The sequence below is a fragment of the Micropterus dolomieu genome, linkage group LG01 (genome assembly GCF_021292245.1).
Source record: "Micropterus dolomieu isolate WLL.071019.BEF.003 ecotype Adirondacks linkage group LG01, ASM2129224v1, whole genome shotgun sequence".
Lineage (NCBI taxonomy): Eukaryota > Metazoa > Chordata > Actinopteri > Centrarchiformes > Centrarchidae > Micropterus > Micropterus dolomieu.
In genome coordinates, this window is record NC_060150.1 from 6,784,540 (window position 1) to 6,797,328 (window position 12,789).

General features: G+C 40.5%; 1 protein-coding gene across 2 annotated transcripts in view; it reads left to right on the top strand.

The window, feature by feature from the left end:
* The window catches only part of nalf1 (NALCN channel auxiliary factor 1), a 37,048-nt gene that overhangs the window by 19,677 nt on the left and 4,582 nt on the right, over positions 1–12,789 (top strand). For both annotated transcript variants that reach the window (XR_006822423.1, XM_046034425.1), the window contains exon 2: positions 10,948–11,119. Coding sequence is in view for 1 of the 2 variants with exons in the window: in XM_046034425.1 (XP_045890381.1) it covers positions 10,948–11,119 (172 nt within the window). In the remaining variant the exon portion in view is untranslated. The remainder of the gene's footprint in view (positions 1–10,947; positions 11,120–12,789) is intronic.

A 12,789-nucleotide genomic window follows, 5' to 3' on the forward strand; every position in this document is an offset into this window, starting at 1 on the left:
CCAAATTTTTGGATGAAGTTTAGACTAATATGCAGCATCAATATTCATATTCATGCCATGCTATGCATGTATCCATTGAAATGGGTAGAAATTGCAAAGAAACTAAATATAATCGGGACAACATTTTTTGAAATTGGTCCAGCAAACAGCACATTTTACATTGTGCACATTTTGCACATTAAAATCCAAAAAGAAATGTCTCCCCATTAGCTTAAAAGGACTAGTTTGCATCACTAATTAGCTTTACTAACCTCAGCTCCTCCAGTCACCCCCGTCCTCTCTTTTCCAAAACCACTTTTCCAAGGACTGAAAACTAGTTTTAATCAGTCTGTACAGGACAGAGCTGCAGGCTATGTCAGTTTAGTCTAAGTTTGTACCTGATGTTCTCAACATTGGACAAGTAGGCAGTAATAAAATACAGCTTCCAGTTACTTTCTATAAAATGAGCTAATGTTAAGTTACATAGCAGCTGTGTAGCTGCTGTAGAAGCTGCTAAGCTGGGCAGTCTGAAAGGGAGGGGAGATGTTAGCTAACTTAGCGCTAACCGGCTTCACTTTTCCAGCAGGTGGGAAACAACAGACTTCTTGGTCTTGAGAAGCTGACACACTCGCTACGCACCTTCCGCTTCAGAGTTACGCTGCTCTTATAACACCATCTGTCATGCATGTTCCGCATAGAACGAGGAGAGGAAGCGAGCCGAGCACTGAGTGCTGCCGAGCTCGCACAGTGTGCCAGTGAAAACATTTGTAGTGCATAGTTTAATGATCGTGGGAAATTTTCGCTGCTGAATGCATATAGAGGAAACACTGAGTACTGAGCGAGCGCCGCACTTTGCAGCAGCGAAACAGGGCTGCAACGTAATCCTTGCGGGCAATTGCGCCCTGTCAAAGTACGTCCACTGAAATGCTTGTTTTTGCCACTCACAGGCTCAGATTGACAGTACAAGTGTCTGACAACACTGAAAATGGATCCTACAGGGATGGACCTTTAAAAGCGACCTTTTTGTTTAACCAGAAACAGTCACTACATCGCTCTCGTCAAAGCCGCTGCATCGGTCGGTTAGTTTGTTATTGTGTGACTTTGGTATTGGGTTACACAATAATGCAAACAAACTAAGCGATCGTGGCAGCGGTACACGAGATTACTTAATTACTATTTTTATTTTTTTTAAAAGGAACACAGCTAATGTATTTAGTCAATGTTTTAATGTTGACACAACAAGTCCTCTTACCTAAACATTAAAATAGGTTGATTATCAAGTGTCCAAAACAAAAACAAGTTGTATTGTAAGTATCAGTCGAGCGACAAGCGTAGCTGACCTTAAGTACTTTATGCCACAGTGACAATTAACACGTAATAGTTGTTATGCGGTTGTAGTTTGGTAAGGTTTAGGCAACATAACTACTTGGTTAGGTTTAAGAAAAGATTGTGGTTTGGGTTAAAATAAGTATGTAATTAGTATTATGTAAGTCAACTACAAAACATTTGAAATATGTTACTCTCCTGGGTAAAAGTCTTTAGTTTCCTTAACAAATCCATCCAGCCCACCACCTCCGTACGTGGACTTTGTCACTCTTCGTCACCTGATTTCCACTAGGCCACTAGAGTTCATGGCCTAACAAGAACACAAAAATATGGGTCGTAATAAGTTACTGCATAATCGACCTACAGGTCTGTTTTTCTCATGAGGACGGGCTGCAACATTACTAATTCTTTTCATTTTTCTATACTTTGTTTTCCTTTTTTGCCTCCAATTTTTTGCAATTACTTTTAAATCAATTATTCTCAGCATCAGTGGAAGCACAACTTCCAATTATGTCTCCAATTTTTGCTTTGTTATCATTTGATACAAAAAAAAGCAGAAACTTTTGGAATCAGTTTTTAAAATCTTAGCAGGTGATTGAAGTTTTGTAACAGATGAAAGTGGATTAGGAAAGCCTTGATTGTTGTTTCCTTCTATCATTTTATGTTGCAGCAGCTGCTTAGGAGTCATGTTAGTTCTTTGTCCAGGTTGTGAACTGAGTCTCAAACAGGAAAAAATTCTCAGTGTTAAAGACAACAATGATCCTATTGAATGAATATTGAGCAAATACTGATATTCCCTCTGCTGCTCAGTGGTTCCTCTTGTCAGGTTCTCCCACAGTCATCTGTGTCAGATGACAGGCATGTGAATTTGAATGGTGAGGGGAAGCCCTGCGCCAGGGCGAAGCAGAATGGAGGAAGAGCTGCTTTGCATGACAGATTTACAGGAGCTGTCAGCCTGAAACAGCCGCTGCCTGTGAGCTGCTGGAATGACCAAAGCTGACCCGCTTTTACAACACAAAATTTACAGCGGGGTACGTTATCCATCTAAGCTGAGCTGTGGATCCCCCCCTGAAGCAAAGCAGAGAGAAAGTCTTTGTAGTTTTAAACAAGGGTCATCTCATTACATCATGAATTTCTCTCTGTGGCTGCTAATTTATTGCATTGAGCACTCAAATAGCTCAGTAATTCTCCTCATCCTTTCACATGTAGAACAGCTCACTAGCTGCTGTTTGCAACATCAGTAGATTATGAAACAGTGCGACACCCCCCACCCCCACACTCACCGTTGAGACGCGGCCTCTCCACTATTTGATTTGAAAATGTTTTTTCGCTCTCAGATTGATGCATGCTTCATGACAGCACACAGGTGGAGGCAGCAGCAGCAGCAGCAGCAGCCCCCCCACCCCCCGAAGGCATCAGATGCACACTTTTCCAACCTGCCGATTATTTTATGTGTTGGACAGAAACACGACGTAGGAGCACATAAGCATTTAAAATTCACAAAAATCCGAAAAAGAAACCTTGGTGTTTGTTTTAATTTGTGTAGTTATTGTTCTATTTGTATTTACTAGGGCTGAACGCTGTTAAAAAAAAAAAAAAATCTAATTGCGATTAGTTTGACTGATATAGCAGTATTGGAGGGAATGATAATTTTTCCATGATTATTCAAATTTTTTTATTGAAAAACACATTTTAATTAATGTGATTTTTGCAAGTATGTTTTCTTATGTCTGAAAATGATGTGTAGGCCAGGACATTTCTGCAGCATAACATTTAATATAAAAATGGTATTTTGACACATTTTGCCTTTAACAAATATTGCACCTGCAATTTGAAAAATTGTTCAAGGCCATATTGCAATTTCTAGCATTTACCAAAAAGAAGAAATATATTGTACTAACTTTTTGCAGTAATAGCAGCCCTGTATTAGTGTTCTCCTGGGGGCTTGAATTTTTGGTTCTGAGTACTGGTAATTTGATTAGTACAATGTGGCATTGTTGCTTGTTAGCTGACCAACCTTCAAATTATGGAGTAATGTACAAAGAGCATACAAAAGGTTACAGAACTACTCATTTCTCAGAGTTTTAAGTGTGTTCAATCAGCCCGGTCATTTGGCATCCCCACATCTGGAACCATGAAAGAAAGACTGCTTAAACTAGCTTCTATTATTTGTAACGAAAACAACACTGCGTATGTGGGGGAGCTTCTGGTGTCTCAGCAGGTTTTTAGATAACGTGAATAAAAAGTATTGTCCGGTGGGAATCGGTGCTAACGGTTCTATGCATACATAACTTGTCTCCACTCAAGCTAGGCTAACTAGCTTTCATTTTCTGAGCAGAAAACGTGGATAACATTAATAGTATTAATAGTTAATATTAATAATCACATTAATAGTAAGACCACCTGATGTGTCAGCTTTATGTTGGTGGACACACACACACACACACACCTCTTGTATAATAGCAATCATTGTGGTGAAATTCAGATGCCTGTGTTGCTGACACTTATCTGCTAGCGTCAGCGTTTGAATTTTTAGGCTTTATAGGAGTTGCATGTAAGCACTGGCAGACAACATCTTCTTGGTGTATTTTCTCTACGTAACTGTACCTATCCAAATAATCATGACCACCTTCTCCTTGATTTCATATCTGTGAAATTATAATAATTCAAGTGTTGGCCAATGTAACACCTAAGCTGGATGGGAGGGGTGATATGCTGTGTGTACTAACGGCCAGGCCGGGGCTGAAATCAGTTGCAGGCACAAAGCCCTGGTGGAAAGGGTTGGCAGCTTGGTGTCTTTCCTGTCTGTGTCTCTGGGCTTCAGTACATTGTTTGAAGCAGACTAAGCTGCATGGCGACAGAGGCTTTTTGAGTGCCAGGTTCCCATTCACACTGATCACACATTAGACTGATCAAATCAGACTCCAGGCCTGCTTCCTGACTAACTCAATTTGCTCTCATACGCTTCCCTTTTCACGCTGAGCACATGCACGCACACAGGGCTGAATGCACGCTTAAAAACGTGCACACAAACAGAAAACCAACAGAGAGCAGGGCAGTACCCATTGAGCTCTAATGAAAAGCAGAAAAAGCAGTTACCTTGGCAACTGCCAGCACACATCTTCAGGAGGACCCAGATTTCCGTTCTGACTGCGATGGTATTGTTTTGGTTCTCTTTTGATAGCAGCAGCAGCATCCCTAGACGGATTATCTCACCGCTGGCAAGAATTTATGCTAAATCATCGCAAATTAAATAGCAGCCATTTTCGCAGACAGGAAGTCCTGAAAATCCTCACTCGTGGCTTTAACACCTTCGACATACCCTGAACTCCTAACACATGTAATCAGTGATGGGAGTGATTTTATCTGCTGCTGACAAAAGCAGAGGTTCATGGGAATTAAACTCTCAGAGTGATTTATCCAAATTACCCTTTAACATGCAAAAAATAAATAAATAATAAAAAATGTGTGTGTATATATATATATATATATATATATATATATATATATAATAGGTTTAGTCACTATGGTTTGAATAAATATGTTTATTATGACAGAACACCCACAGAAAAGCATTTTTTAGTCCTGCTTCACGGGTATAACCTGTATTAAATTGGAGACAGATCTCCCAGCTAGGCAGTAAAACCAGTGTTGACCTTTTTTTTCTTTTTGAAGGTTGAGTGTATTTCCTGGAAACAGGTGAGAGGATTTAACCCCTACAGTACAGTTTATTCCACACACATACTGTATCAACATGAAGTCATGTATGTGCGGAATATATTTGATTTTACAAAGCATTCAGGTCCACACTGTTCTCATCCCCATAATCTGATTATTATAATTGCCTGTGCAGTGTTATCTTTGTATGTTGGTCTAAACAGGACACAAATCAGACCCCAATGTGATTTCTCAGCATTTGAAAGTGCAGTGGAGGTTGGAGGAGGGGCAGACGCTTTACCTTTTCAGCCTTGTGGAGGCCCTGGGTGTAATTTAACCAAACATCCATGACAATTTAAAACCACAAAAGGCAGTTAAGTATGCCACCTCCAAGCTATAGATGATCCTCTGTGGTTAAATAACACAGGGGATAATTAACTGTGTGTGCAGTGTGTTCTCTTCTTTGATATCTTTCTCCATGGGGCTTGATGTTTCTGTAGGTGGCTATCATGCCACCTACAGAAACATCACTGCAAACAAATGCTAAACTTTAGCAACAAATGTAAAACCAATAATTCCCATGACAGGTTGACTTAATTCTGTGACAGACTAAAAAGTTTATTTTCTAGTTCTCATATTATTACTAAAGAAATTTTTTTAAAAAGGCGCTAAAACCTATTTTCTCCATGATCTTCTAACTACCAACAATGGAATCCTACATGTATTCAATATTTTTGGCCAAAGTCTGAACCATTTGGAGAGATTTCTTCATTTCTGTTCGTGGTTTCTTTCTCACTGGTTTGAAGTAGGCAGCGCACAGCTGGGAAAAACAAGATGTTACGTGTTTCAGTGCACCATTAGGACTGTTTAATCACTTTCAATCAGACCAGATGTGAAGGTGCCGAGTTTGTGTGTTCAACTCTTAGTAAGTTATAGCCAAGAATTGCTTGTTGCTTATTTAGTCAGCAATATTTGATTTATAAAGAAATGGAAAAAATATTGCTTATGTGTGTGTAAAACTCTCTTAATGCTGAACATATTATTCTCCCACTTGGTAATTACCTGATTGCCGCTAATGGTTTGTTTTGTCTGTGATTCATGACTTTTGCACCCCTATTACTTGAAAGTGTCAGGTAGTCAAATGACTTAACACTTTTGATCACTTAATAGCGGCACATTTCTTGTATTATTTAATGGAAAGACTTTTCCCTTGTATGTATAACTGACTTCTGCACGACAATAGGTGACATATTGTGCTGCCATGTGGTTATAGGAGACCGACAGGAGCTGCGTCTGCCAAGCAAGCAGTCCAAGTTGCTGAGGTTGACAATAGAGTAACTTTGAATGCACTGCTTTGCTGTGCACATGACTTGCCATACTAACATGAGACAGAACATGCGCCATCTAACAGATGATGGTACCCAAACCTAAACAGGCCAGGTTCTGGAGGCCTCAGGGGAAAAGTGCCTGAAGCCCAGTTCTCAACCAAATAAATGAAAGACAAAATACCCTCCAAGAATAAGTCTCACAAGTATTTTAAAGGAAAAAATTCCTCTTTAATAAGGTTTAAAAACAAATGGGAAAGGGGTTTTAAATGAAAACAAACCAATAAACAAACATGCGGGCCTGCTGGCAGCAGGTAATGGTGGGGCAGGAAATATTTGCTCATTTGACACAAAGGCTGCCTTGCTTTAGGCACTAAGGGCCCTATACTCACTCTGAACTCAGGTCTAGAATACTCTATTACTTAAAAGAGACCGCCAAAGAGGTCTCAGGTGGTCCCAAAGGACAGCACTACAGGTTGATTTTGTCTGTGAACGTGCATTTTGCACACATACCAGAAGCTTCCCCAGAGTCCCCAGGTGTGCAGGTATGCTCCTCCTCTAATGCCTTCCAGAGTGGGCGTCGTCACACCCTGATTTGCCCAGAGTGAATCACCCAGCTGTATTCACTCACTGCCGAGGAGTCAGTCCCCACACCCTGTGTAACAGGTGCTCTAAATGATCCTCTAATCAAGAACCAGAGTAATGTTGATATTGGGCAAAACCTAATGGGAAAAATGTATTAAAATAGCAGCAAATACTTACAGACTGCTACAGTCTGCATAAGATATGCCAACATCACTAGCCATTAGCCTATCACAGATATATATCTGCATATATGTTGACCAGTAGTTAACCACAAACTACAAAAATGGAGGAATATAATATAAATGCAAAAATGCAAAGGTGTGTTATTAGTTATTGGTGACTTTTTAGCTGCACTAGCAGCGTAGCTCTAGCAAATGTGACTAATTAGCACTAAGTTAGTGGTTGTTGTGGGCATGTTAGCATGCTGACCTTAGCACCACTGCAGTCTCAAAGCGCTTTTAGCATGGCTATAGACACTTGGGCTTGTTTGGTTATCAAAAATATATGTAATATTTATTATATAGGCTCGAAAATCCAGTTTCAGTCACACTCAAACATTTTAAAAGGGGTCATGTATTCTACTGTCACATAAAATGTTTATTTTCTTTTTCTTTCTCGTCTGATCTGAAAGTTTGGGTTGTTGCACTTTATGTGCTTGTAACTCTCTTTTTTTTAATAAAATACATTTAGGGTCATGCTGCCCATTTAAAAGCAAACCACAGACCCGCATATAAGCGGTTTGTCGGCCAGAGTTCAGATGACCGTACCACCAGGTTGGTAGAGATTTCAGCAGCAAGAGGGGGTTCTAAACAAATCCGATTACAGTTTCTGTAAGATGGATTGTCTGTGCTTTTAGCTGTAATTTCCCTTCTTTGGTGTTAATCCCTGTAAAAAGCACATGAAGAAATAGCTAAAAATGAGAATGAATCCAGTCTGTGGTTTGCCCTTGGTTCATTTTGTTTTGCTAAGCTTTCCAAGCCTGAGGCTTTGGCTATTACATGTCACCATCTGTCTCCTTATGCACATTCGTCTGCATTTTCTATTACATTCTGCCTCACAGTGAACTACAGCAGAACTATGCCACGGCTTAGATGGAGCTCACTTCCTATAGTTGGTGATACAGGGTGTTGGGCCGAATCTTGCCAAAGGGGGTCTATTAAGATCTACAAGGAGCGATGAGAGGTTGCTTTCACTCAAGCTATTGCAAGCCTTGCTGTCAGTATCATTAACATCGGAAAAACTCACTCTCACACTCAGCTCAGTTGGAAAGGTGGGTCCTGCTTGCTGTACAAGTTTTTGTGCTTTATCTTTTTTGGGGGGGTGATTTTAGCCTTTATTTTTGATAGTACACCTGAAGAGAGACAGGAAATGTTGGGGAAAAAGAGAGAGAGAGAGAGAGAGAGGATGACAAGCAGCAAATGAGCTGCGGGTTTAGCCTTTGTAAATGGTTGTAAAAATAACCAACGCCTCCTGGTGCTTTATCTTAAAGGGGCTATATGTAAGTCTTTGATTTTAATAAATCAAATTGTCATTGCCTTATTGTCAATGGGCTCAAAACTCACTTGCTTGCATCAGCCACTATTCTGCTTTTAATGTGAGGTCTCCGGGTCGGATTCAGCTCTGTGCGCGCTCCCGAGCCTCTCTCAGGCTACAGCGACAACACGAAAGCTAACGACATGCTGTCCACTTACACCATAAGTAAAGATACAAAACAACAATAAAGGTTTATGTGCTGAAGCCCATCAGACCAAACAGGTTCAGAGGATGTCGAGTAAGAACAAAGTGAGCATTAGTAAAGCTGGAGAAACACAGAGAAAGTCGCGTTAGCTCGCAGGCTAATGGTGAGCAGTTGCTAATGTTATCCGGTGCAAAGTTATATGCTTTCCACGTTACTTCACCAACTAACGCCACCCATGTCACTATCCTGTGTACCACTGTTTTTAGCCTGCAAGAAAGTATGTAACGGCAAAAGCAAATGTGGAGCGATTTGTTTACTAAAGGTAGCCTATAGGGATGCAGCCAGGAGCAGTCAGCTAACGCTACAATAGCTCGGACCTGCCGCTGTTTTCTTCGTCACATTCAGTTTGTTTATTGTGGTTTTACCAATACTCAGGTACACAGCTTCTCCACCTCTCAGTCGCTGTAACTAACGTGACCCACATAACATAAAACACTGCAACAGAACGGTCACAACAACCCAGAGGAAGGAAGGGCCATCCACTATCACTAGTTACAGTAAAGTTACTTACTGCGGTCGATAAAGTGTGACACAATCTCATTATAACATTCAGTCCAGCTCACTAACCGTTTCATTATCATCCAGTACATGTAACTGTGCTGACACTGCTGAGCTTCCGGTGACAGATTCACAAATAGTAAAGATGGTTACTGAAAAGCAGCAGGCGAGCTAACGATGTAGCACGTTGGCTAAATGCAGTAAATGTACCATGATCATGTAACGAGCGTGGATTAGTTCAACCTTCAGCTGATAAAAATATTACTGTAACGTTGCAGTGGGAGTTCACCTGAGTTTCCAGCTCTGTCTGTTCTCCCTGTCTGTCTATAGCCGCTGTCACTCTGCCTTTTTTCGGGAGTATTAAGCCGATATGCGGCTTGCTGCGCTGATGCGGCGCCGGTGTTGATCTGCCTCTGAGACGGGAACGTTTAAGTAACAGAACCTGAACATATCTGGAGAAAAGCCGCAACCTGCATGCTGGTGTTCCTGCGTTTATTGTGGGATTTCTGTATGAAAGTGGTTGTGTTTCGGATTATGCTCGCTCATGACTTCAAGCAAGCACGCGTACGAGCACACACCTGGTGGCAATGTTAGAACCGCACCGCTAGTGGCCGCTGGAAACTCCATAATGCCCCTTTAAATGAATTGTGTTGATTCGTCATGTAGACTGAGTGGGACCAAGAAAGTTAGTGTTTTCTGATTTTTGAGTTGAGAGAAATGAGTGACGTTTATGAAATCGCACCGCCGTGCTTCTACGGCGATCACAAGAATAGCAAACATGAGGCTGGTATCTTTATTAAAGTGAATTAGTGATGAATCACCCTTGTGCATGAATCATACATTAATGATAGTCTTTTAAACATGATCCAGGATGAAAATAGAAATGCATGGCAAAGATTGTCAATGTTTTAGAGACCCCCCCCCCCCAAAAAAAAAGGAGCTCAAATCTTATTAACTCCCTTGTGGTTTGCACCCTGACCTACATTAAATTAAACTTGAAAGAGAAAAGAAACTTGATGAGGTTATTGAATTGCATTGTTGTACGTTCATAAAGTATATGATTATAAGGCTTTTTGAGTTTTGACAAATTACTTCATAGCTGTGTGGTAGAGCTGAGACGATTAGTTGATTGACAGTAATTAAACAATTTTGAGAATCGATTAATTCAAGGAAATTTCTTCTTAAATATGAGGATTTGGTGCTTTTCTTATATGAAAATGAACTCTCTTTGGGTTTTGAACAGTTCTCTGGGAAATGGGCTGTGCATTTTTCACTGTTTTCTGACATTTTGTAGATCAAACATTAATGGATTAATTTAAGAAAATAAACTGCAGATTAAATGAAATCTAAAAAATAACTGTTTGTTGCAGCCGTAGTGTGGTGTTAAAGTGTCTTTAATCTTTATTATTGTAAAAGTTATTGTAACGTGTTGCTGCAGCAGCTTTTCATAATCCATAGCCCATAAATAAGTAAATCATTACTGTATTTGGCATGGTTTACTTTCTGTTATGCTCTGCAGTAAGATTGATCCAGGATCCCAGTGGGGGCTCTGCTAACAGACTGGCCTTGACTTATATCTCCTGGGCTTTCATTAATGCATTAAATGCTAAGTATCCATTTTGGAAAGGTGTTTTATCTGATGCTCAGTGGTTTGGATATACAGGCAACCACTTTAAAAAACAAGGTGTTAGGATGACAAATGGACAAATGATTTGTGCAAATCTACTATCAACAGATGGAGACCCAGTAGAGCCAAACTACTTTGACTCACCAATCCTCAAGTGGATCGTGAACCAGCATCTATTAATGCCATCTTCTCTTCTTCTTCCTTCTCATCAGACGGCCTATAAGCCCTGGCTGTGCGCTCAGTATTTCCCCACCACCCAGCAGTCCTGTCAGAAGAGGGTACCGTGCCATCAGTACTGCCTGGAGGTCCAGCAGAGCTGTCCGTTCATCCTTCCCGATAACGATGACCTGATCCACGGCGGCAGCCCCAGCTTCATCTGCACAGGTCACTGTCCAGTGTTACTTCCTGTTTACTGATAAGCGCATCCTGCGTGTTTGCATGTGTAGGTGTTTGTGTGGCTTTGCACTCTGTACCGCCTCAGAGAAAACCTTCTCATTTAATTTATGTTAATGAATAGCATTTTATAAAACGATGCACGGTATTAATTTATCCACAGTGGGTGTTTCCATATTGACTGGACAGTATTCCTCCAGGAAAACAGCAAGGCTTTTCTGAAGGCTTTCTGATGACATCTAGTGGTGTGTTTGAGCACACCCCAGCTCAGGCAAGGGCATTTTAACAATGCATTGATTAATTGAATTTGGCCTGTCTCTCAATATTTACTGCAGTTTATACAGTAGTACACACCAAGGACTCTGCCTCAGAGGACCAGACGCTGGCTGGATGCCAACAAACAAGTTATCTGGAAGAGCTGAGCACCATAACAGACGACCACACTGGTGTTTTCAAATGTATGAGCTATGGAGAAAGTATTAGTGGGGGAAGGGTAGTCAGAAAGGGGTGAGGGTAATGTGGGTTTCCCTTTTGCCGAAGGCAGGGTAGTCTGACTTTTTTGGGACAGAAGGAGAGGGTTTTTTAATTTTTACTCTTATAAATATCAGCCTTTCCTTGAGAGATGAATAAAAAAAAAGTATTTAGTAGTCGCAAATGATTTAAGGTTTAGTATGCGTTGTGAGTCATAAATATGCACTTTATAATATGCAGAGGACATCAATCCTTTTTGAGCGTTTTCACATCACAGTCAACGAGCCAAAACACATAATATAGATGTTTATGAATCACGGATATTAGATTAAGTCGTTTCCTCCTTCACTTTAGTCTTAATTATAGTAAAACATTTTGAAGTGAAATGTATCATAAAATTGGCCTATGATAAGTAAAGTAAAGCCTTTCATCTATCTGCAAGCCCTTTGTTTATGTTTTATTTATCTATTTATTCTGAAATAGAGAGCTGTTCGAATATTTATTTATTTTTGTTTGACAGAAAATTGGAAATTTCACTTCTTTTGTGTGTATTGGTGGCTATTGGGAAAATTATTATGCCACTAGATTAAGCCACAAACTCTTTAGTTCGTAATAGTGGAAGAGTTGTACCAACTCAGTACTATCTTTTCAGGTATTGGGGAGTAGGTTACAGTTAATTTGTAGGTATGGGAGTCCTGACTAATCAGGTAGAATCACCTGCGCAGGTGAACTGAGGGTGAACTGAGGTGAGACATACGTATTTAGTGTAACATTGTGGCAACCTTTAATGTCCTTAAATAAAGAGTTTTGCTCATTTACTTTCTTAATTCCTGATATATTTTTAGTCTAAAAGTAAGATAAATCCATGTGAGATTAGCCAGTCCTAAATCTGCTGTCATCACCCTTCAGCTGCTCCCTCCCTCTGCTTTAGCTCGGTGAGAGCTAAGTGAGGTTTTCCCCTCAGCAGTCTAGTTATCACTGTGCAGATGAGTGCAGTGACAGCTCCTTTTACACGCTGGCAAGTTAAGAAATCCAGAGTCATCAACTGATGCAGCAATGTGTCACCCTCTGTGTTGGTCGTGGACTTTAAACTCGAGTTCAGCTGAGGGTCACAGTGTCTGGTCCACCACGTCGTGATTAGAGCTACAAACTGAGGTCTAGTGGGGAGCGTAGCTATGTTCTCAGGGTCC